General features: G+C 47.8%; 1 protein-coding gene across 5 annotated transcripts in view; it reads right to left on the bottom strand.

The window, feature by feature from the left end:
• Positions 1 to 353: 353 nt before the first annotated feature.
• The window catches only part of SLC15A2 (solute carrier family 15 member 2), a 77,303-nt gene continuing 51,758 nt past the window's right edge, over positions 354 to 25,898 (bottom strand). For all 5 annotated transcript variants that reach the window (XM_056349937.1, XM_056349939.1, XM_056349940.1 and 2 more), the window contains one exon: positions 354 to 25,898. In XM_056349937.1, the coding sequence (XP_056205912.1) occupies positions 25,722 to 25,898 (177 nt within the window). In that variant the 3' untranslated portion in view covers positions 354 to 25,721.

The following is a 25,898-nucleotide window of genomic DNA, read 5'->3' as shown; positions in this document are numbered from 1 at the left end:
TCTGATGGGCTCCTCTGGCAGAGCCTGAATCAGCATGGAAAGCATTGCTTTGGTACGGGATATTTGTGCTTAGCGAAACCTTTCACTGGGAGAGAGCTGGCCTCCATCGTGGCCCCATCAGGAGTGATTCCAAAGGCTTTTTCACCAGCCAGTTGCCCCAGTGCTGTTTCCCCACCTCTGTCATGCCAGGGGTGCTCAGGGGGCACAAGAGGGATCTATAAGGGCATTTATGGCCATCCACAGGGGGGCTGGCCTGCATGGAGATGGGTCAGGCACAGAGGCAGGCGATGGTAAGGGGAACAGCGAGGGAACAAGCAGAGTTCCCACACCCAGGTACTTGTGTGCACTTGGATATCTGCAGAGAGATGTCCGCAATACCAAAAGTGATGGTGGTAAGGAAAGAGCCTTTTCCAACAGAAATATATGTTTATTTGTTTCTGGGACCTAAAATGTTACCCATGCCTCATGCTCTGTGGCAGCCATAGGAGTGGACCCGCCAAAGTCATCTTTGTGGAGAACAGAAGTGGAGAACAGAAGTTTGGAAATAACGGGAAGCTTTTATCCAGAGCAAAACCTTTGTCATAAAACTTCAGAAAACGAATTTCTTTTACAATGGGTCCCCTGGGGCCTAAAAAATAAGTATCTAAGGATTCATGTAGTAGTAAAAGTCGATAAAAATCTTTGAAGCAAATGGGCTATTGAGGAATTACGTGTGGAAATGAATGGATGGATTCTTCTGCAAATCTTTTCATAGAGGTACCCTGACATAATGAAGACACAGTAGGTGCATTAGTAAAAGTCCCCTTTTTAATAACTGCTATACCTTATGGTTTTCCTAAAGCAACGGTTTACCAGACGGAAAATCCACTTAAAGATTTTTATCTAGAAAGGAGGCTGCAGTCATTCAGCAGGAAAGAGCCAGCTTCATTCTCCATCCCCTCCCTGGAGTGAGGGATGCTTTACCTGCCTGCGTAAATACTCAAGAGCAGGAAAAGCCTTCTGTTCCCCTGGCAAGAGGTGGTCAAAGGACAACTTGGGGTCCATAGCCAATTTTATGGTAGCAAAGTGCAATGAAAAAGCCTGACAATGAAATACAGTGGTTCCTGGCCAGGGCAATGCCAGACACATCCCCCACGGGGAACCTGACGGCAGCCCACTCCATGGAGGTGCCTGCGGCTCCCCCGGGACCCCCAGCCCCGGAGTGATGGCTGCACACACCCCCTTCGCTTGCACCGCGTCCAAACCCGCCACGTAAATAAGGCCACAGCAAGCGGCGCTTGTTCCGCAGTTTGTAACGTTGTTTACCAGCCGTCGCAGGGAGTTTTTCGTGCACCCCCTGAAGAACATGAGCCAAGTTTGTTTTACATAAGTGCCGAGCTTTGCTGCAGAAACGTTGCTCCCTGCTTTAATTATTTTCGATTTTCATTTTTCCAAGGAAATGTTGGGCCTCTAAACCCCCTGCTGCTGACTCCAGAGATCTCGAAACGATTTTGGCTGAGCAAGCATTTCTCTTGCAAATCTAAATATTTATGCTACAGCTGTGTAAACAGCCAAAACTCGAAGGGGGGTTATTTTTAGTCTTCTTGAATTGCAGCAAGGGATTAAGATGGACATGTCATGTAAACTCTGACATCTTCTTTTGCTGTTTATTGCATGTCATTGCTGATGGGCGCAGCACCCTCAGCCTCCTTTCTAAAGGTGTTTCGCTCTGATTATTTATACAGTGAATCCAGATGGATAGGAATTAGACAGTCCTTACTTTATGTTGCATCGTCTACCCAGACGCCAAATGTACATCTGCTTGAATGCAGCGGTTTAAAATCATACAACATTAAAAAGGAAAAAAAAAACCACACCAAAAAAACAACGAACCAAACAAAACCAGCCAGTTTTTAAAACATGACATTCAGGTCAGGAGGGAGAAAAGTTATTCTTTAGTGTAGCTCCAAAGAATATGTCACCAATCTTGGCATGACCCTCCACAGACTCTTCTCGCAAAGAAATGATTTACCCAACACTGAACAAGCAGCAGTCGCCCCTACAAGAGCTGACATAGAGGTTATGTTATCCATACCTTGCTGCTCAAAAGCTGGGTGGAAGCATGTACATGCCTGATAAGGTACTGAAGAGATTGCAGACCTCCTCCCTGATTCTGGCCAGGGTCTGCCTGCACAGTAAATAAGGGTTTTAAATGCACACATGTGTGGCATCTCTGAGGCACTCCCACCTTTAGCCAGCAGCCTGCAGACATCACTGATGCTGGAGGAAGCATGAGGAGATGGGAATTGCAGGGGATGAGCAGCCTGAGTTAAGCACAGTTCAAAACAGATAAAGGAAACAAAAGAATTTTTTTTTCTCTGGTCGTAGTGAGAAAAACTGCAGCTTATTTTCAGGACTGTCACACCAGCTGGGACAGCCTACAGCCTCGGGCTTGCCTTCGGCGGGGGTGGAGGGGTGGTTAACTCTATTTGGGGCTTCATCTGAGCAGCGAAAATGGCTGGTCTCCTTCTCATGGGGGACAAGTGAGACATCCCCAAACCAGCCTTGGCCCTGTTGGGGAGCTGGGGCAGGGAATGTCACCAGGGGTGCAGCTAGGACCGACCCTCAGCACTACATCCCAGACGCCCCCCACCCCCGCTGCCCCATGCCTCCTGGGGCGAGCACTCAGCACCTCAGCCCCTGCCTGGTGATAGCTGACTTGAGCAGCTCAGCGGGCAGGGGGATGATGCAAATGCCCAGCGATGGGTTTTCCCTAAATAAACACTTCACTCTTGAGTGGCAGCGCTGCTGCTGGCGCCTTGCCTGGGCAACAAATTGATTCCCCTAATTAATAGCCCCATTGGCTGGTGGCATGAGCAGGAGGGACATGACCTAGGAGCCCCAGGCTTGCTGAGGCAGCCCTTGGGATTTACCCTGCAGGAGCTGCCCCAGGAGCGTCCCTGCCTGGCCAGGCACGCAGCACCTCAGCATGGTCCTGGCACAAGCACTGGCATCATCCCTTGGCATGCACCAGGAGCTTCAGCTGGGCAGGGAGGGGGGGAGGGGGTGCATCACAATGAAACAGGGGGACAGCTCCCCTGAAAAAATCTTCACTAGAAGAAAAGCAGCTGTTTGGGGAACATAGCATCTTAAGGGCAGGAGTCAAGAAGATGGGTCCAGGCTCTTTTCAGTGGTACCCAGCCACAGGACAAGGGGCAACAGGTACAAACTGAAACACAAGAAGTTCCATCTGAATATGAGGAAGAACTTTGCTTCAAGGGTGACAGAGCACTGGAACAGCTGCCTGGAAAAGTTGTAGAGACTCCTTCTCTGGAGACATTCAAAACCTGCCTGGACACAACTGTGCAACCTGCTCTAAGAGAACCTGCTTTAGCAGGGGTTGGACTAGATGATCTCCAGGGGCTGCTTCCAACCCCGACCGTTCTGTGATTCACCCAAGCAGAAAAACATGAAGACTGAACCCCCAGCTGGGCACCGGGCTCAGACATGAGTCCTCAAAAGTGGTTTCTGCTCAGGTTTCAGTGTTTCAGGGCCTCAGTCACCTTGAACAGGGGCAGTTCATGGGGATACTCCAGCACCAGCCCCATGGACGTGCTTAGGCCTTTAGAAAAATGTGATTAAAACCAGACACATACTCCCAGTACTGTGCAGGAATGTAGCTCAAATTTCAAGCTAGGGAGGCCTTGTACCGTCGGGGGTTTGTCTGACATGGATAATATTAGGCAAACAATTTCTAATAGGGTAATATTCCCAGAAAGACAGGATTTACATTTTCAGGTGCAGGAGAAAAGCTGGCAATCGGGGGCTCAATTTTCTCCTGGTTTTTACTGCGGAGGTTGTCGTGGTTTGCAAAGTGCTGCCGGGGGAAGAAGGACTGAAACCAGCTCCTTATGCTCTGCCACTTAATTAATTTTAAGCACTTTACAGTAGAACACGAGTTCACCCAACTTCTACAAACAAGAGGAGAGAACGGTGAAAGTGCCTCGCTCACCCAGCTGTGCTGCACACCCCAGGCGTGCTGCAGCCATAGACGGCAGCTTTTCCACCTGAATATTAAACAAGGAGTGGAAGGTAATTCAAGCCCCCTAAAATTAAGGGTCTAAATCCATTTACATTTACAAACTCTGTAATTAAATAATAAACCAAAATACTACAGCTTGCACTCTAAATGCGAATTCAAGAGTGTATATCTAAAATTATATTACAGCCCCTTATTTGTTTAGCCTGCTGCAGTCCCTGCTTGCAGGCAGGGAAAAATTGCTTGGAGAGGAAGGAATGAAATTCCTGAGTCCCAGAGCCACAGCAGGTCCCGTCTGCTTCAGTCTGGGCGGGCTCAGCCAGGCTTCTCCGCTCGCAGCTGCCGAGGTGCCTGTGGCAGCACGAGCTTCTTCCCTCCCCGTGGGCCGATGGGCCAGTACCCGACCCCATCCCACGCCTGACCTGTCCCTGCCGAATCCCCGTGCCAGAGTCCATCCCACCGCCTGGCCTGTCTCAGGGGGGCTGCTCGGAGATGCTCCCTCGGCCCCATCACACGAGCTCTCGTGTGCCACAACACGGCACAGACACGGGTGCTCGTCCCTCCTCAGCGCCTGCACCAGCCGCGGCTCCTCGATGTGGGACCGTGCGGGGGCTGAAGGCAGCTCCGCCGGTCCCAGTGGCCTCTGCCCTCCCTGCTCTGAGCACAGAGGTGGTGGCACAGGTGCCGCTCATCTGCTCTCTTATTTGCAGTCTTAGCGAAGAGATGAAGAGAAAGGGAAGAGGAATAAAAGCAGTGAGTAATGCACAGCTTCTGCGCTTTACATCTCCCATGGCGACAAAACCAAATTGTAGGCTGCGTTCAGTGCAGCCGTGTCTGGGGAGAGAGAGGGGCTGGGGGGATTGTTCTGCTGTGGGGGATTTTTTTATGGACTATTTAATTCCTCTGGGGTGTCCCCTGCCTGCTCAGCTCAAACCACAGCCCCGTGCTGGCACCACCAAGGGTCCCGCCAGTCACTCAGTCAGGGCTTGTGGCAGGGCCAGCATGCAAATGGCTGCAGGAACCTTCTCAGTTCAGAGTCTCTCTCGCCCATCATCTCAACATCAGTTCCTGCCTTAGGAATATTTAAAGGCCTCCTGTACATGCGCATGGCCTGCTGCAGCAAAGTTTGCCCCCAGCATAGCAGGGAAGAGACACCAGTTCATCCCAGTGACATCCTGGGACCAGCGGCATGGCTGCATCTGACCAGGGGTCCGGCAGCAGCTGTCACCCACCCTGTCCTCTCCTCTCCATCCCCAAGGGAAAGGCAACGCACCCAAGACCCTTATCTCCCTGTGCCAGGGTCACCTCATTCTGCTGCGCTGCTGAAGCAGCACCAGCAGCCTCTGCTGTTCAGAGCTTCTCCTTCGCTTCTCTGCGTGTTTTAAGCTCCGCGAGGCAGAGTGCCGAGCGCCTTTAGAACCACGTACATCAATTATCACTGCAGGGTTTTCATCCCGTGCAAGGGCGCAATACGCAATGCAAATAGGACAAATAAAGTGTTTGATATTTAATGATCCCACACTGGATGGGGAAGATGCGCTTTTGAACAGGAGCCGCTTTCTCAAGCCGGTGCAATGCAGAAGGACCCCTGACTTTCATGACTAATTGAGCCTTAATGACTTTCCTTTATCATCTGAAATGAAAACAAAGGATTTAAGGGATGTTTCATTGCAGCGCTGTGTGTCTTTCTATTCATTTATTATTCCCCACATTAAAAGCCATGCTTTGACTTGTCCTTCTGAACCCGCTTCTCCCTGGTGTTGCTGCTGCTTTTGTAGTTCTGTCTCTTTGCCTTTGATGGCCCAAAAACAGCTGCCGTGGCTCACACAGCCTCTGCCAGGAGTGAGGGCGCTCAGACTGCACACACACCCCCTCCCCCAACCACACCATCTTCCAAAAACTCACAGATACGGGCACTTCAAACCGAGTGAATTCCCAGAGTGACATGGGCAGGCTCCGTGCTGGGAGAGAGGCACAGGCATGTAGCTGGCCCCAAGGCACGGGGGGCTGAGCTCACCCCCAGCTTTTGTGGGGACAATGGAAATGCCAGAAAGGACCAGGGCAGAGCAGAACTTGAAGCAATGATGCTTCATTCCCTGCAGCCAGCGGGCAATGGCTTGGGATGAGCTGCTTACTCACCTTGGCTCCCTGCAAGCAAAACCCACTGCCCCCTCCCCGGCACACTCGCACACCAGCTGCAGGGTGCATATTTAACAGGGAGATGAAAGGGAAGACTTGTTTTTGCCAGAAAAACACCCAGGATGTGCATCGCACGCACCTGTCCCTGCACTGAGCCCTGTGTTCAAGCAGAGGCAGGGATGTGAGGGAAAGATGGGATGGGAGTGGAACTGAAGGTGATCTTGCAGCCAAATTGTTCTGCAAATGGCAATGGCTCAAATCATTGCACAGATCTTTCTGGCCATTTGCTGTAATTAGGGCTGGGTTCCCAGGTACCACCACAGTCCCAAGACACATTTCCAAATTGCTGCTCTTCTGCAGAGCTGCCTCCAGAGCTGTCCTTGAGGCATCAGCGCTGGTGTTAATTGGAATCAACAGGAAAACTGGCCTTTGGAAGGCAAAATGCAGATGCCAGGTCTGTGGGAGCCGGTGGGAGCCATGCTCTGCCAGGGCCCCGATGTCCCCTTGCGCAGCAACAGCAGGTGCTGGCACCCACAAGAGCAGGGGCCGGCCCAGCCCCGCCACCTTCATCCCAGCAGCCAGACACAGCTTGGACACCACCGTGGAAACCCCATGGGCATCAGTGCCGCTAAGCGCACGCGGCACACTGTGACTCTGGGAAAGGCTGAGGACGGATTTTGTCCTTCCAGCTGCTGCCTCTCCAACTCTGGCATTGACACAAGTGCTGGGGTGTTGGCGGGATCTCAACGGGGGTAAAAGCAGCGCTGGAGCGCAGCCACAGGGTGCCGAAACATGGAGGCTGGGTGTTGCAAGGAGCGTGGCCGCCCCCCACCTCCCTCGCCCCTGAGTGATGCCCCAGCTATAGCACAGTGTTGCACGCTCCTGTCATTTTTCTAAGTATTCCTCATCTCCTTCAATGCCATTAATCACTCTATTTCAATTAATGGACCTGAACCATTGAACAGACCTGTCCTGCACTAATATGTTATTAATTGGGTCAGGTTGGATGGCAGCAATATTGAGTGCCATGTGGCTCTGAGCTTTCGTCTTCTGGTCCAGGCTTATTTCATTTATCTAATCACCTCCCCAATGCCACAGGGGCCCCCTCCACTTTTTCCCTCTCCGCCTGCCTTCAAGGTACTCTGCTACAATTTCTGCATTGTCTGGTATCAACTACACACTGAACAGAGTCATATCTAATTTACAGTACTCTCCCAAGAAAAATTAATTATTGTTTACATTGCTATCCTACAATCCCTATTTTAAAGTAATTCATGGCAGGGACAGTGCTATTAATTTTATTAAGCCATTATTAGTGGGCAGATATTATTCTGCTCCATTGATCCTAAGTTGATGCAATTACCACTTCCGAAGCTAGCCCTGTATGTCTGAAAATTTCAATTCTGTTCGCAACCTGAAGCTGTACGTTAAAAATGTGCCAAGCCAGATGCTGGTGGTGGAAATCGTGGAAAGCTGATTCAAAACAAACATGGAACTGCCCACATTTCATGATTTAAATCCTTTTAAAGCAGAGGTACTGATATCAGCCTGGGCCCCAGCCATTGCTGGATGCCCCATGCCAAAGGGAGAGGCATCCTCAGATATGCTTTTCAAGCCTCCCGGGTCTTATAGTTCATAGAAAACTCATCATCGTGGATTACCAGTTAACTGAAACATCCTCTGATGTGAATGGGAAATTTTACAGATGAAACTAAGCTTAGCTCTTATCTGCACAGAAAATAAGCCAAAAGCCAGGACAGGCCCGTGTCCAGCTGAGTGTGCATTTCGCTCTGTTTGCAGAGGATGAACTTCACCCAGAGGCCTCAGATCTCCTTTTCCCCTTCTCTATGTAAAAAAATAATAGCAGAGCAGTGTCAGGAAATTAAGTGAGACAAAATGGTGCAAATCACACGGGTCCCAAACATCTCCAGGAAATCCAACAGCACGAAGTAACATCAGAGGTGTGATGGGTCCTGCAGGGCAGGAGACTACAGGAACCCACACTGGTGACTTCCACCCTGTTGAGAAGCCATGTGCGTGCCCAGTGTGGCTCACAAGGCACGAACCCTATTTTTAGAAGAAATTAAAACCTGCAGTTTAAATTAAAAATAAGGGCTCACCTTTAAGCAGCTTGGAAAAGCATTAGCTCAACCACATCCTTTTGATCATGGATGGGAATGCACTTTGTGTGTATTTGCGAGCCAGTAAAAACCTGCCACTCGAGGGATGGGTTAAAAGAAAGACAGTCCCCAACGCAGGATCTTGCCCTCTAAATGAAAGGTGGTGGATGGAGAGATAGATGGATGGATGGATGGATGGATGAATGGATGGAGATAGTGGAGAAGAGTGAACCAAGGAGAAGATAGGAGCCATCCCAACAGACTGCAGCGCCAGCAGCCTCAGCGATGTTCAGCTGATGATAGACAAAGGATTTGAAGGAAAACCATGACGTCTACTGAGAGCCTCAGCAATGCAAGCGGGAGGGAATTGAGCCTCTAAGAGCCTGGCTAACTGGGACCAGTAGCCCTTGGAGTACATACTACTGGAGATGGACCTCCTTTCTGCTAGTGCTTTGGCCTGGACTTATTTGGGAGTGACAGATGCATTTGTTAGAGGCATACATTTTGACCTAAGGCAAGTAAGTGCTCTGTCAAATGTACATTAAAATACCATGAAGCAATGTATGAACCCACCTTCAGCAAAAATTAGGCCAAATAAGATTTTTAAACCATTTGTATGAGAACGCTTGCGGTAGCTCATAGCAGCATAAGGTAGCTAATGTAAATCACCTGGATTTGAAAAGTGAGGCCAAGTTACACCAGCTGAGATGCTGGCCTCAGAGTCCCCACAGAACACAAAAAGGTGTCATAAAACTGCTCTTTCCTGGTGACTGGTTAGTGCTCTGGAAAGGGCAATTGATTTATAGGACCTCCTGCACTCTGCTAAAATAGTTGTTCAACATTATAAACCAGCAGCCTTGTCTCCCATGCAAAACAAATAAACGAAGAAATAAATTATGTGCTTCTCTCCACAGCTGAGAGACGTTCTGCAGCCGGGAAGCTCTGCAGGGCAGCTGCACAGAGCTGCGGCAGGGTCTGTGCTGGGGGCTCAGCAAACTGCCCTACAGCTGTGATGTGGGAGCAGGATCCAGCCACTCGGCTGGGATGCTCCTCGCTGCCCACCCGCTGATCCTGGCTCCCCGCAGGCTTAGCCGATGAGATTCACTGCAGGCAGCAGTGGTGGGAGCATCCCTGAGTCCACCCAGTCCCCCCAGATGGAGTAGAGCTGGGCTCATACCTCCCCTCAGTGGGGTGCCCGGGGGACGGAGGAGCAGGCACAGCGACTTCCCAAACCCAACAGCTCTTACCCTGATCATGAACAAAGTTGTTTGCAGGGTGGTGCTGAAATAGAAGTTCAGATTCACGAGCATTTTTGCTATTAAAAGAGGTGGGCGTTAGCATTTCCCCTCCCTTGTACATTTAAAGCCATTTAAAGTGTGCCAGCATGGGGGTTTTAACCCTTCTGGAGATCGGAGGACTGGGGTTAAAGCTTCCTCTCCCTGTGGGAACTGGGCAGTGAGCAGCAGGAGCAGCATGACCTCTTTGCTGCAGAGGTTTTGAGAGCCCAGAGCACAAACCAAGCCTGCAAACAGGTCCCTCCAGGCAGACCAGAGGCACATTAGCCCAGTGCCTTTCCTGGTGCTTGACACCCTTCACTCAAGGGTATATTATAAGCCAAGCCCTCCCCTGCCTCTCCATCCGGACAGCTCAGTCCCTTGGTGTAAACCGTGATAGAATTTGGCTCATCGGCGTATCAGGATCTGGTTTATTTTATCTGCCCACACAAGCCTGCATGCAGGGACAGATCAGATTAACATGACTGATGAAAAACATCCTCCTCTTTATCCCATCTGACAGCAGCAACCCTTTATCAACAGTCTGAAGACCAAGTTTTCTCAACCATAAGTTTTCTGCCTTGGGGGTTTGGGGTTTTTTTCCAGTAGAAGTCTATTTTTTCTTCAAGAAAAATCAAAACATTTTGATGGAAGATTTTTCAGCCATCCTTATGCATTAGATGTGGTGGCAGACAGGCCTGGTATATCAACATCTGCTCCTTCTCACTGGATTAAATTTAATATCTGGTGTATAAGCACTAACTCTCCCTCGAGCTCTGCTGGAGTCAGCTCAACGAGACATACCTGGCTTGGAGAGAAGAAAATAGCTCCTTTTCTGAGGGTTTCCAAATGCTTTTCCAGAGTGACCCTCTCATCATTTTATCCCCTCTTACAAAGCTAACTTCATAATGCCCTCCAATGAGGCTTTGGGGAGGACAGTGTTATAAATTGCAGCTCAGTGAATCCGCCACTCACTGCTGCTAACATACTGCATTTATCCTCGCTGCCGCAGAGGCTGTGGCAGTGAAAGGAGGAGAGAAGGAGAAAAGTAATTACTTCCCGCTCAGCTTGTCACCAAATCCCTTCATCAGCCCTCTCACGTCTTTCTCAGCTGCACTAGCGACTCGCCATGCCAGGGCTGGATTCAGCGGTGCTGGAGTTAATGGGGCACGAGGATGGGGAAAGGGTTGGGTACCGCGGGCACTGGGAGCCCCCTCGGTGCCCAGCACACCCAGGGCTGTCCTGCTTGCCTGCACCAAGTCCCACCAGCCTGCCTGGCCGCTGCCCGAATGTCATTAGGATCCCTTCATCAAGATGTGGGTTTATTTCAGATGGGAAGTCTTAGCCCAAAATCATCCTCAGTATGGATTGAGAGAGAAGAGGTGTCTTCTCCAGCTGTTTGTGGTTTTTAAATAACCCACAGAGGTTCCAGATGTGAGAGAGCTCAGTGTTGAAGTCTCTCTCAGACAGGATTCAAACTCCACATCCTTATTCAGCAATGTGGATCAGCTGGACATTCAGTTAAAAGCAAAGATACTGAGTCATGAAATGAACCCAAAATGAGACAATTTTTCTGGTTAGTGCTGAGATTCCCAGGAGCAGCAGCATTCTTCCTAAGACCCAAAACTAGGTGGGATATCAGAAGCCCTTACCTGGGGCATGTATTAAATTGAAGACAAATATTTTGACCAGCACATGATGGGCCATTTTACTGTGTTTCTTCAAGTCCTGCAAGGTCAAATAAAAGACGAACAGCAAGGGCCATTTTCTCTGGAGAGCTGGTGGACGTGGGGACCACTGGTGATGCAACAAAGGTATCCTGCTTAACCGACCTGGCACGGCCATTACTGGGGTGTCATGCTCTGAAACCAATGTGCCATGTGATAAATTTGATGCACTTCACACTGAAATTGATGCATCACCTTTGGAATCAAATTTATCACCTCTTCTGTCACACTCCATATACTGAATCAGAGTCACCACCTACTGAATTAAAAACTTCACATGCAGTTCACATCACACCATAAATCAGGCCAAAATGGAATTAAATGCATTGTATGCTAAGAACTCATTCATCACCCCATAAATTAAACATGGGACAAGCCTCTTATGCTGGATGTGCCCAGATATAGCCCTCAGAGTCCACTGGGGAAAACATGACACCACTGAAGTCACTGAGGGCTTGGCCAGTAATTTCAGCTAATTTCCTCAATGCTAGGATCTGATGTGTACCAGGTCCAGCTCCGTCCTGGACCAACCTGCAACTTGGGTACCCAGCAACTTCTGCTGGTAGTGACCCTCCTGTTGAACCATCCCCACTGCCCACTTGCAGGCTTGGGCAGGAGCCTGGAAGAGAGGCAAATCAGACCCTGGCCCTGCTCCTCCGCGTGGCGGAACAGCAAGAGGCTGAGAGGGCTTTGCACCCCTTGCTGGCAGCTAGCACACAGTGTCACACACCCAGCACCTCTCATCTTCAAAGGACCGTGAGCCATGAAGGGCCAGGCTCAAAGTCCCAACATCCTTGTTGCTGGAGGGAAGCATCCTTCTCCGAAGCCCTCAACAGGGCTGCACAGGGCTGGGCTCGGCTGCAGGAGCTACTGGCGCCTGACACCCCTTTTTCAGTCTTTGGATTTCAAGGCAACAGGAGGGAAAAAAAACCCACAACAGAATCAGGGATTCACATGGTGCCAGAGCATTCCGCACAGTTCAGCCCTCAGCACCAGGCATTGTTACTCCTGTGTGACAGATGGGGAACAGGAGCACAGAACAATGGGTACCAGATGCTCAAGGCCAAAGCTTGGGACTGGGGCAAAGACAGACTTCAGAAATTCTTACCCAAACCCAGGATACTATTTTCTCCTTTTTGTTATCTATGTTCATTTTGGCTTTTGTGACAGCACCTCCCTACGCGCTCTTGCAGCACAAGGAGAGCCCCCTGCCCTGCCCCCGCTTTCCAGGGAAAGGTGGGATAAACTTCCAGCTCATTTGAAGCACGATGCAGTCACATACATCCTTGGATCCAATCCACAGTCTTTCCTTTTATTTTCCTATTAATCTGGTCCTCTCAAAATCTGCTCAGGAGCAATTAGAGCCTGTCAGCTAGAAGCTGATGCAACTTCTATTTAATTAGCCCAGCAGCCAATAAAGATCTCATTCATCAATATCTCATGGAAGGTGTGGTTGGTGGGGGTGAGATTTGTCATTTCTTCCCTACATCCAGATGGCTGCAGAGCATCTATCAGTGATCCAATCACACACATGGACTCATGTGCACATCTGAGGAGATCGACCAGCTGGGTGACATCTGTCTGGAAAGCACTTAGTGTGAGACTGCCCCAGATGCTCTTGTAGACAAGTCCCATCGGTAACTCAGTCTCCAGACCATGGCTAACTCGGGCAGCAAGTGACCCTGGTGGGATGAGCAGCTTTGGAGGGCTCTTCCCTCTTCTGACCCATTTTACTGCCCTTCCCATCAATAGGAAACAGCAGAGGTGTGTAAGGAAGACTAAACACCAGCAGGATGAATTGGGGGAGGTCTGAAGAAGTATGGGATTTGCCCCATACCTGCTGCCTTTGCCCTGGGAGGGGGATAAGAACCCCTCTCACTGTGCTGCCACACTGAGAATAAACACATTAAAGATGGCAAAGCAGGAGAGGGGAATTTAATTAGAACCCAGACTGATGGATCTTGGCAAAGTTTTGAGGTGTTCAACATGCCAGAGAAAAATCTTTGGGGTGACACCTTCTTGGCCTGAAAGCTTCTCCTTAAATTGACTGTCAGGGTATCAAATACCTGCATGACCTTCTCCTGCCAGACCATCTAAGCAGGACACATTTGGGTTGAGCCTTTCCTGGAGACTGGGCAGGGTGGCCAGGAGGGTGGGGGGGGGGGGGCACGTAAATCTGTACCCACGAGGTCACTGTGCTGGCTTTGTGTCACAAAAAGGGGGTTTCAGCAGCTCAGATCTGCAGGAGTGGGTCCCTGCAAAAATCACTTGCCAGCACTGTATGCAGCCTCACCATCTCAATTCATTGAACCAAAAAAAATAAATCAGTTATCACAGGACAGTTCATGGATTGCAAACATGAGCGATGGTATCTTCATAATTAACGATTATGAGAAAGTAGTTTAATAGTTTCGTTCCTTGTGGCTGGTTTGATTTGTAATGTATGGCAGTTGGTATAAGCAAAGCAGGTAATTGGAGCCAGTTTACCCTTGGTGTGTCCAGCTGTAGCTGCACTTCACAAACTTTGATGTGTGTTTTTCTCAAAGCCTTAATCCCCAACAGCAGAAGAGGGCTGAAAATGTAACCACATCAAAAGCCATATTCCCAAGCTGGGAGACGCTTGGGGACTGAATGACAGGCAGTTTCCTGCTGCTGCCCTGCACATCTGCAAGTTGCTGTGGTCAAAAAATCCCCCCCCTGGCATTCACAGAGAAAATGCCCATGGTCAGCTCAAGGCCTTGCACCACCCGGCTCCTCAGTAGTTATTAACAGAAACATCATAGCTGGCATATTACTGTGATGGATGCTGCACCAGTCAACTGGAAAAGTGTTAAGCAAGCCTTAAAAAGAAGTGAGATGAAGGTTTAAATACCAGGCTAAAATGTCCATATAATGGGGATTATTCCAGGATTGAAAACACATGTGCAGACATGCTGAAATACACAGCTGTGCCCCTCTCGCTGCTGGCCACTGCTAGCTCCAAGGGAAGTGATTAATGAGTGCTTACGTTGCCAATGGGGATGGACAATTAGCAGAGGGCACATATAAACTGTATTCAGCATAAGTCTGTGGTTTTACTGCTTATCAGATAAAAAGTAGTGAAGAAACATTCTGTATTAACACATTATTTCAAGCCAAGCTCTGGTACTTGCCTGCTTTTATTCTGTTCCATCAAGTCTTGTTTGATTTGGCTTATTTTTGCTGAAGACCAATGTGATACGCTATGCTTGGAGTTGCCAACTTTAGTCAGTTTTGCTGGTGTGACGTTTGGTGTTTCAGAACACCTGGGGGCTCCTCTTTTAAGGAGAGTCTCAGATACTCTTGCATTAAAACAGATTTGCGGCCAGGTCAGTTGTGGAGAAACTTACGTATGGCATTCCAGCTTCCCAGACCCAAAAGGCAAACAAAAAACCTCCTCAGAATCCAAACAAACAAACAAACCAACCTCCTCAACTGTGTTATCTATTAATCGTCTGTGATTTTCAAACGCTGTTCCTTTGGGAAACCCAGCTCAGATTTTCTGCTAACAAAAGGTGATTTTACTTGAGAACAAATTCACTTCTCTTCTCCAAAGCCTGGCTCACACACTAGTGAATTCCTGTACTGTGCACGCAAAGCCCACGGTCAGAAACCACAGGGCAAAAATGGCCTGGTGCCCAGCACGTGCCCCGAAGGGGATGCTTCATGCTTTCTTTAAGTCTCTTTTCTGGTGCTGTGTTTTTCCTTAGGAGTTGCCCTTGATGCCCCCGGGGATGCATCAGGCTTTTCCCATGGCATGTAGCATTCTCCTTGCTTCACCTGCAGCCTTCTACACCAGACCCAGCCTTCCTGGGCAGACGCTGGCCCTTCAGCCCTCGCCGTACCCTTTACCCTGTGCTCAGACCTGCAGCAGGCAGAGAGGAAGCTGCTGCAGAGCACAGATGTGTTTTACCGGTCCCAAGACCTGGACTGAATATTTCCCAGTGCTGCCTCCAGTGCTTTACTGAGGAACAAATCCAGCGTGTCCTTCTGGATCTCTCTTTTCTATGGAGGCTCAGGGTGTTCCCCTTGCTGCCCTGCTTGTGCTCAGAGAGGACCTGTCTCTTAAAGCACTTACAGTCCAAACAGACCCAGCAAGCTCAGGGCTAGGAGGGAAAAGCATCTCCTTTTGCCAGCCCTTCATGTTAAGCTTCTATATTTAAAATGTCTACATAAAGTAAGAAATTAATAACCTAAGTACTTTACCAGGCCTAAAGTACTTTACCAGGCAAATCCGATTTCTACTTGAGAGAATTGGAGGGACTAAAGCTAAAAAAATTGCTTCAAGGATGAGATTTAATTCAAAGTCCCAGTGCTAGTTCTCCTACTACACTTGTAGGTTTCATGAATAAATCTGTTTGCTAGCAAACAATCGTCTTAAACAAGATCATCATTAATCCTGAATTCAACTGTCAAAAAGCCTAAGATTGCAAACTAAGAGGAGAACAAGGAAAATCTGGTAATTTGTTTGTTAAGTATTTGCAAACTGTCATATCAATAATGGATAATAAGAAAATTTTGGCCCTCCTGAACTGATGCATAACACAAGGGTTTGCTGTATTGCACCTAAACTATTATCAATAGCACATTTATTATTGTAATAGATGAAAAACAAGCTTCCTGGCTGAAAAACAAGATCAATTTGAGCTCGAGCTATTTGGACATATTCTAAATGTTGTAATTAAAATGCAGCATGAATGTTCCTTAAAAAAAAAAAAAAAAGAGAGAGAGAAGAATAGCTCTACTAGAATTACATATGCCATCTAGCTCTGACTCAGTAATCTGAGAGAAAAAAACCAGGCAAAATTGTATTTGAGTCCAGTCAGACATTTCTCATCTTCAGGGCTTGATGCAGAGCCTAAGCTAACAGAGCTTTTCCTACTGGGTCAGGATCCAGCCCCAGGCTTCAAGATTTGATGCAGGGAGTCAGCCTAGATTGCACTGAGCTCCCTGTGCAGGTCAGGATTTGGTCAGAGTCCAACAAAGAAACCCAGCTGAGCTCTATCTTGCTGCAAAGATAGCTGTAGTTTAGAGTGGGGAAAAAAACCCAAGCAGCTGTAAAAAGAGATAAAGAAGCCACCTGTGTGAAAGGTTTCACTCCTGGAGCAAGTACCCTGGGGACAGAAATGGTCAAGTGGCATGTCCCGTCCTGTCCCCCAGCCCTTGCAGTGTTATCACATACATCAAAACCTGCAGGAGACAAACATGACTTTTGCCTCCCCCAGCAATGAGAGGCTCAGAGAGCTTCCCAGGAGCTGCATGCCACCCTGAAGAATTCAGCTCTTCTTTTGTTCTGATAAAGAAGCGACTAGTGAGTTACAGCAATCTGCCAGGAGCTCTCTAAATAATTGCATTCCCTTATGTCTTTTAATCATAAGCCCTGTAAGGCTCATCATACCACACGCGCAATCCAATTTGGCCCATCAGCTCAGTTTATCGAAGGGACCTAATTTAATACCAATCTTTGATAGAGACAGGAGCGGTCAGTCTGCCCTAATGATTTGCTAAGTTTACTTAGTTTGCAGATCTGTGGTGTGAAGGGCACTTGGACTTCAAATAGAGCATTGATAATGGGAAGACATGATGAGGAAGACAAAACTGGCAAAAGCTTGACAGTCTGAATCAAACTACATCAGAAACCTGGAACAACGGTGGAGACTGAAAAGGCAAAAATAAACCCCGTGATGGGTGTCATCACAAGTAACATCATGAGACTAGTCAAATAAATTGCTGGAGGCAACAGCTCCCTCAGAGTGAATATCACCACTGTGAGAGACCCACCAAGGAGAGGGCCAGAGCAGATGAATCCAAGCCAGGAAACACAGACCCAGAGGAAAGCAGGAGCACGGTGCCAGGGATGCCAGAGCTGCTCTGGCCTGGCAGCACCCTTCCCCACCAGAGTAGGACACAGCAGGCATGAGAGCACACCTTTACATGGAAAAGTGACTGCTCTTCTAACAAGCTGAAAAGGGGCTCAAAACTTTCAGAGTTGAGCAGGTTCGCTCTAGGTGCATCTTTTAAAACCACTGGGATGACTTCTCTGCTCCTTTTTAGCCCAGTAGGTCAGTGGGCCCAGGAGGTGTGGTACAGCAACACCAGCTAAGAAATGCTGAGCAAATGGAAGTGAAAACCCAGAGGAAGGTGTCCAAATCCTTGGCTTCAAGGGATGCTGAACAATGAACAACATTAGGACTAAAGGCACCAAAGATAAGGTTTTTATGGAAAAGCTAAAAGCCCAGCCTTCTCTGGAAAAGCAAAGGTTGATAGGAGAAGACTGGAGCAGCATTCTACTCCATAGCTGTAAGTGATGGATATGAACACAGTAAAAAACCTACAAAAAACGAACTTTACTAGACAAACCCCAGCTGGTTCTGAAGCACTGAATGTCTTTTAATAGTTTTCAGCTCAAACAGAAGAGGGAACTCAGAGCCTGCATTACAGAAGCTTGAGGAGTGCTGCAGGCTGTGAGAAATGAAGCACAAGCCCTTTGGTTTCAGCCAGCATGTACAAAAGGATGGTGCAAAGAAGGGCCAAAGTCATCCTCCGGTAGGGATGTAAAGGACTACGCTGGCACTGTAAGCACAAAGGGATACTTCATGGCACTATCAAAGCTTCTATGGATGGACCATCTGCCTGCAAACAGGCAAGGCCATTTACTTATTTTGTACAGAGTGCAGGCACTCAGGACAACCTTGGGGCAGGGGAAGGAAAGAAAAATAGCGACATCAGTTCCAAAAGCAAAGCCTCAGCCAGCAGACAGCAAAGGGTGAAATGCAAACATTACCCAGGCTGGCTAATCCCCACAAAGGGATTGGCTGGTTAACACCTTGTCAAATCCTTGGTGTCATGAGGGATGTGCTCTTTGGAGAAGTGGGGGACATGAATTTGAGGACAGCTTCCAGGAAGGTGTTTGTGGGTGAGCAGAATAGGAGAGTCCTGACCTCCCCTTTCTCCAGGGCAGTGATGAGATGGGGGGGGGCTGTGCAGCTCTCTTGGCCAGCCCCAAAATAAAAAGACAGCTAATGACACTGGCTGTGAATAAGGAGGGAGTGAAAGCAAATTAAATGCACTCTGTGGAAAAGAGGGAACTTTCTCCGCTTTGCTTTGCAGATTTTGGGCTGTATGAAGCGTCAGGAAGCAAAGCTGGCACTGACAGACCATGAACGGCAGACAGGCAGGCTGGCCAGTGCTGGGACCTGGGAGCTGCAGCCCCCAGAGATGGATCCGAGCACCTGCTGGCCTCCTCTGATCTCAGGGCACAGCAGGAGCTGGACTGCACAGCCTTCCGTGTGGGAGCCCCTGTGACTGGCAGCAGCTCGCCTTTTTGAAAGGCAGCAGCTCGCCTTTTTGAAAGGCAGCAGCTCCTAGTTCCTGCTGAATTCCTGCTGGCCTGTTTCACCTGTAACTTGGACAGGAAAAATCCATCTTGGCACAGCACCTTTGGGAGGCTTCTGTCTTTGGCGAGAACAGCATGAAGGCCTACTTGGAAAGTACTTTGATGCACAGGTTAAACAGAGAAAGAGACCTAAAAAAGGCTCCAAGCAGACTTGGGTAAAGTCAGAGCTGAAAGCAACCAAATTCACCTCCATGTGAAGAAACTTCCCTTGTGGGTGGGCGCATAATACAGCAAGGTCTGGGAGATGCCAGTTACCTGAGACCTGATCACTGGGAACAGACAAGCAAAAGGAGCAGAAAGTGCCCCGCCATGGGCAAAGCAGCACCAGCACAGGTCCTTTCGTCAGGAGGAGCAGCTCTGCCCAGGCATGCACCCTGCTGCTCTCCTTGCCCAGCAGATTCAGAGGCTGAAGCCCAGCAGCACCACAGTAGTAACACAGGTCTCCTTTCAAAACATCCTGGTCAAGCCTGGGAAGGCCACAGAGCCAGCCCCACTGACACCAGCAGTCCCTGCGCTGGCACTGCTGGCAGAGGAGCCAGCCCCATTTCACCGGCTGCTGCATCCACACTGATGGGAGATCTGTGGTTGCAGATACAGCCCACGGACTACACACTACTGCTGCGATGAACACAACCCGAGTGGCTTTCTCCTACTGCTCTACAAGAGAAAGACTCAGAAACTGACTGGTAGAGCAGGGCCCCAGAGCCTCCAGCCCAAGCAGGAGGCTGGAAGGAGCACCCTGACCATAAATAACCTACAAAGGCCAACTAAAGAAGGCTGGGGCCACGGGCAACACAAACAGATCCCCCATGGCCACTAACAGCAATGTTTTGATCCACAAGACCCTGCAGCCTGACGTGGCACAACACAAGGGCTGACTGTGGGCAGCTAACTGGGCACAGGAAAGATTGGAGGGACGCACAAAGCTGCTGGATTACCCCAATGCTTCTGAACTGATTTGCCTACAGAACATGCATCAGGCCATATGAGGCTGTGACAAGGAGACAGTGCCAAAGCAAGCCAGGGCAGATGCCCTGTTACTACCCAGATATTTGGCTCAGTGTGATTTCTGCCCAGACACAGTAGTGCCATGGGTGAGAAACTTTTCTGGCTGCAGGAAAGTGGGCAGCGTTACACCCAGGACAACCTCCAAGAAGACGCACTGTTGCTGGCAGCAGAAGGGCTGCATGAGAGGAGGAATAAGCAAGGTGCTGAGGGCTGGCAAAGTCATCGGGGAGAAGTCTGAGTGACTTCTGGGGAGGGAAGATCAGCATGTGGGGCTGAGGGGGCTGCCTGCTAACTTGGGAGTTTGCAACAAGAGGAAAACCACGCTGCAGCTTGGGGAGGGTATGTGTCTTCCACAAGTCATTTCAGCTTCTTTCCCTTACACACATGGGTAGATTGAAAAGGACAGGCCAAGCAGACTGAACAACATATGCAATGACAAAAAAGAATCTAAAAAGTGATGTTTGCTTGATTTTTGTCTTCAGCTTGGCTGCCAGTTGCCACGCTGCTGGATTCCAACCGCCACTCCTCATCACTCCAATTGAATTGCTACATACTGGTTTAGGTTTTCGCTTTCTGTAAGCATATTAAAATTTTAATTAAGCACTAAACCAGCATTTTAGCCTTTTTTTGAGAGTTTTGCTATTTCATTGATTACAGTTCTCTCAGGTCCTTTTGTTTTGGCCTAAATTTAGACCAATTCTGACTGAGCCCTGCAGGATAACTGCTAAAATTATTCATTAAAAATGAAGAGATCAGAGTTGATCAGCTGACAGAGGGAGCCCGCAGTGTGGCTTCTCTGCATCCTGGGAACCTTCTGATCTACAGGTACTAGAGGCAGGTCAATGTTGATCCACTAGTAAAACACAACATGAGAAGACGCTGCAGCTCCTTGATTCAAAGCTCACTAAGAAACAACTTGTTTCGTTTCTTGTCAACCACCTGACCTGGCAAGGAAGGAGGGACGTTAAACAAAGCAATTATTTTCCTTCATGCAATTTCTGTAATGCAGCATGATCCCTTCTCAAGGCAAAATGTTTAATATCCCTGATTTTTTTCTTTCTGGGAAGCACTTTGCAGGAGACAAATGAGGGCTCCTGCTTTAGAAAGCATGTGGGCAGCTCTGACAAGGAAGCAATGCCACAGCTTAGCCAGCTTCACGGGGGATTTTAGTTTTTTCCTAAATTGCTGGGGAAATCCAAAGGCCCCCCGATATCAACTTGTACATGACAGGTTTATCTCACACGTTAACATGAAAGAGTACCATAAATCCAGCTATCAACATGCAAAACCCTGGCCAGATCTGTCAACATCTGGGACCAGAAACATCTCTTAAATGCTGTTTTAAAATTATATCACAATAACGAATGTAGTGATAATGAAATGCAGAGTCTGGTACCATCCAAAATTCAGCAGCTGTGGTATTTGCCATGGAGCTGAACTCTGAAGTTTAAGCTGCTGGTACTAGAAAGTGTTTCTTGTAGCTAGGCAAAGAAACTCAACACAGAGAGAAGAGGAGATTATTCCTCTATGACCCTGGCTAAAACTGCCCGTTAACCACCCCTAACCATAGCTCCCCCTTCTGTGCTGCTCCCACCCATAACACAGCTTCAGCTGTTTTTTCTGTTGCAAGGTGAAGCAAGGTGGTGGCTGCCATGCATGGTAGGGGCATTGCCAGGAGCAAAGCCACCACCCCCTCCCCTCCAGTCACTGCAGACCCACCAATGCAGATCTGCATGCCAGTTTTTGCAATACTCTGGAGTGACAAACCAGTTTTCAAGCCATCGGTGACTAACTCCCCCAATGGCCCCCCACCCCAGTTAGGAAAGCACTTTTCTGAAAGGTCTGAAGCCATCCACTATTTAATCATCTGAACTTTCCACTTCCCCCGTCTCATTTTTTTCTCCAGTCTGGTGTGGGGAATTCCAGCTGTTCACCGAGGAGTTGCAAAGACCTTGACAAAACAGCCTTTTTTTTCCTCCCTGCCTGTTGGTCTCCACCTCCTTGCAAAATGCCTCAGGCCAGAACCTAGACCAGTGAAAAGTTTTCCTTTCACTTGCTCACATTTCACTTTCACAATAAAACTCACACCCAGATCACTGCTCAGGAGAACCACATCTTCCACCAAGGCAAGCCCTGCCCCAGGCTGCCTTGCCCAGCCCCATCTGGGTCTCCTAAGAAGAACCAGCTCCTGTGCCTGGCCAGGCTCCTGCCTCCCAGCCGGTGCTGACAGCACATACTATCTGCATCCGAGCCAGTCCCATGCAGCCTTCCCAGAGCTCATCTTCTGGAATCCTCCAAAATTCATCTTCTGAAATTGTGGGACTGTGGGGAAAGGGAGAGGGAAGAAAAGAGGGATGCAAGCCCCTTGAGCTGCACAGAGCAGCTTGCTACCTAAAGGCATTTAACTGCCTCAGAAAGAAGAGGTAATTTTAAGGAACCCACAGCCAAGAAGTTGTTTTGCTGAGTTTGAAATCTCAATTTTATGCTTATCTCATGCAAAGCTGGAAATAACACTGGTGACACAACATGTTAAGGGAGGAAAATACATTGAGTAACAGCCAGCGCAACCGACGGGAAATTTGCTGCACAAAAAAAAAATCTTTATCAGAAAGCATCCTTCAGAAAAACAGATAAATACATACTTCCACAGTGAAGCCAAATCCCTGCAATCTCCATGAAGGCTTGTGTAGCAACATACCTACAGATCCCCAGCAGCTCATTACTGTCCCTTAGCTGGAGATGATCATTTCTGCAGGTCAGCCACCAAAACAGCTGGTGTGAGTTTTTCCTAATCTGTTCCAGGGCAAACGCCACTAACAGCTGAGACTCCCTTCAGTGACAGTCAAAGTTGGACAGGCAGCAGGCTGCTATTTCTCTGTAGAGCTTCATACCACTTTACATATACCATCACTATTTTGGGTTCTTCCTCTGATTCTAAATCAAAGAATCAGAAGGAATAAGGAATATTGTTCTAAAATTGGGTGTTAAGAGTTGTGCAAGACTCCATCTCAGAGTTGACCATATGGAAGAAAAAAACCCCAGAAACCTCAGTACTCCACGGAACCAGGTCCTAAAATCTTTGATCCAGTCTTGAGTCCATTTGAAAACCATGAAAGGGCTCAGAGGATGAAGTTGTGGCTCTAAAACTGGAAAAATGCTATACTGAGTGGGCTATTTTCCTACCTTCTCCAGCTACAGCAGGGGCAGCTCTTCAGCCTGCTCCTGGCTGGTGATCAGCATGCCCAGTGGAAATCCCTCCAAACTGCTGGTGCATTTCAAATAAATGGGGCCAATTAGCAAAGCTTTACAACTGCAGCTGAAACAGTGCGGAAGGATCATACCAGCAACCAAGCAGGCAGATCAGAGGGGGACAAAGTTTCCAATAGGTGACGATGAGCAGGTAGGAAGAAGTAATTGCATCAGCTGGAAATAAAATGTGAACAGAGCATTACACTCCCTTGGGCAAGCAATTCTCCAGAGGGGCTGCAGACGCAGCCCCCAGCCTCATGTTAGCACTTTATTTATAGCATTGCCTTCCTGTTCATAACCTTCTCAACTGTGAGTTGCAATTTTTCTCCCCCCAGCATTATGGTGATGGTTTGGAACATGGAGATGTTGGGAAAGGGGCAATTTGGCATCAGAAGTCTAAAAAGCAGATACAGATGACATCCTAAATGTATCTTTTATGAGTTTGGAATGATTCCTTTAAATTAAGCTCAGAGTGTGTGACAGCTTCTGGTAGTGCCGCCAGTAAGGAAATAAAACATAAAAATCAAGAGGTTGTTGAGCATATGTAGTCTTAAAGATCTGGACACCTTGCTTTCCCTCATGCCACTTTGAGCTGCGATGTACCAAGTGCTTCCCAAGGAAAGTGCTCCAATAATTTTCAATTGTGTCTTCACCACATATGCCCTCAAAACCCAACACACTTCCAATTCAAGGCTTATAAAAAATTAAATGCTCCAGTAATTCTAAATTGTGTTTGTTCAGTGCTGCTGGAGCCTGTCCATTCCTTCAGTTGGGGGATTTTTGTTTTGTTTGCGGGGGGAGAAATGCTTTCTATTAGTGCTTCAAATTGGAAGCCGGTCAAACAGCATCATAGCAGAATGATTCAGCAGCCTCTGAGCTGATTCACACTGTATCATAAAACAGGATTAGGAAAACAACAATGCCTGCAGGAGAAAGAACCCACACAAAGAATCATGGCACGAGAACAATACCAGAAAGGAGCAGAGGGAATAATCCTCACTTGGCTTCTGAGGAGCGGGTCAGATGACCTAATAGATGGTTTTCAATGCCCTTCATTCCCCGCTGAGTTGCAGGGTTCAGCTTCCCGGATCCAACCACCATAGTTTAATAAATGGCTCTGCATCGCCTGAACTACATTAAGTGTTTCTGTGTGCACACCCACAGCCTGCTGTCATTTATCTGAGATCACAGTCCCCCTCTGGCACAAGACCCAGATGCTATTTCACAGCAGGCAGGAGCTTATGCAGAACTAGCGGTGGAAGTTCATGAACATTTAGGACAGGAAGCAAAGGAAACAATCTTAGGTTGCGAGTCTTCCAGTTATAAGCCAAAAAGTGGGGTTTTCTTAGTCTTTACTCAAGAAAACACACACAAAGGCAACAGTACATTAAAGTAGCAGTGAAACTAAGTGTATTCCCTAGCACCATCCTGAACATGAATGAAATTAAATACGTATTTCATGTTCTCCTGAATCAGAGCATCAGCGACCACCTATGGCCAATGCCAAGATGGAAGAGGAAAGCATCATTTAAAATCTGTTCTCTGTGAGTCTGAAGATCCTACTGACAACTTTGTTGTAAATTAAGTCATACCTGTTACAACTGTGGCCTTGGAGTGACAGAGGAAGGCAAGGACCCTCTCAGGAGTTTTACTAGATCAGCAAAGTTGAATTACTTCTATGCAGAACATGAAATCACAACTTCATTCAACCAAGGAAAATTAGAAAATTATATCACAATTCCGATAAAATAGCTATATCCCAAGTTTGGTACCGAGACAAAGAAACAGGGAGGAAAAAGAAAAATCTCCTATGCCTTGGCTTCCTCTTGTAGACTGAAAAAATGATAAAGTGCATCCTCGTTTAACTCACTGCAGGATGTCTGCTACAACGTGTCTCCCAGTGGGGAATAACTAAAGCATGAGATAAGAAATCAGCCATATCCTAACTTGCAGTGGCAGATGCTGTAAAAGGAAATGCCCAATAAAGGCTTAATATATAGGAAGATGGCAAATAACTGCTTGGATTTCTGAAATAAGAAAGCATAAACCAATTCTCTAATCACGTCTAATCTAAGAACACCGTCAGTTGCTGAAAACTTCTAGGAAAAAATGGGTATTGGAGAGACGGTAGCATGCATATCTTCTTCAGTAGTGTTTTGGGAATATTTTAGCCTGCAGAATTTAATTCCCTGTTATTACTTCTGAGCCTGGAGGTGAAAGTCATAAATCAGGACCATTCATAACATGCAATAACAGGGTGAAATACTCATAAGGAGAGTTACATGGTGAAATCCTTTGGGATTGTGTGTAACACTTCCAGTCCTTGATGATAGCATTAAAAATTCTTCTGTCTGTAACATCTATTCTTCCCTAATTCCTATACTAGATTTTCATTCTTTTCTCCCAACACCTCCAAATTTTGCTGTCATATGACATTCCTTCTACCCTTATTACTCCCTGCTGCCTTAAATATATGTTTAAAACAAGATCATAGGAAAGCATTCCATGCTTAAAAAGATGGGCAGGTTTAAAATTACACTGTATTTACTTATAAGGGCTTTTAAAACCAGAGGAGCTTTCCCAGGGAGTTTTGCTCTGATTTCAGGACCCCCCTGGTTTTTATAGAGGGCTATTTGGTCCCATTTACAATATGGCTACATTTTAAGTAATAAAGACTGCAGTGCTATAAAATAAAATAACATTGTCCCCACCCCTTCTTTTACTCTCCCTTCTACTGAGTTAAAAAAAAAATAATAAAAATCCCATGATGTGTTAGAGCTTTGTTTTCTGAGTAACAAGACTAATCATGTTTCCTCTGCTTGAGGTCTCCCTCTTCTCTTCCTTTTCTTCTAGGTCCTCTGGATCCACACTGACATAGAAATATCCCATGATGGAGAAAATAGCGCACACAGCAAAGAGGAGAACAGTGAATAAGACAAACTCAGCCCA

This window comes from Falco biarmicus, chromosome 8 (genome assembly GCF_023638135.1).
Source record: "Falco biarmicus isolate bFalBia1 chromosome 8, bFalBia1.pri, whole genome shotgun sequence".
Lineage (NCBI taxonomy): Eukaryota > Metazoa > Chordata > Aves > Falconiformes > Falconidae > Falco > Falco biarmicus.
This window is presented reverse-complemented; position numbering and strand designations above follow the sequence as displayed.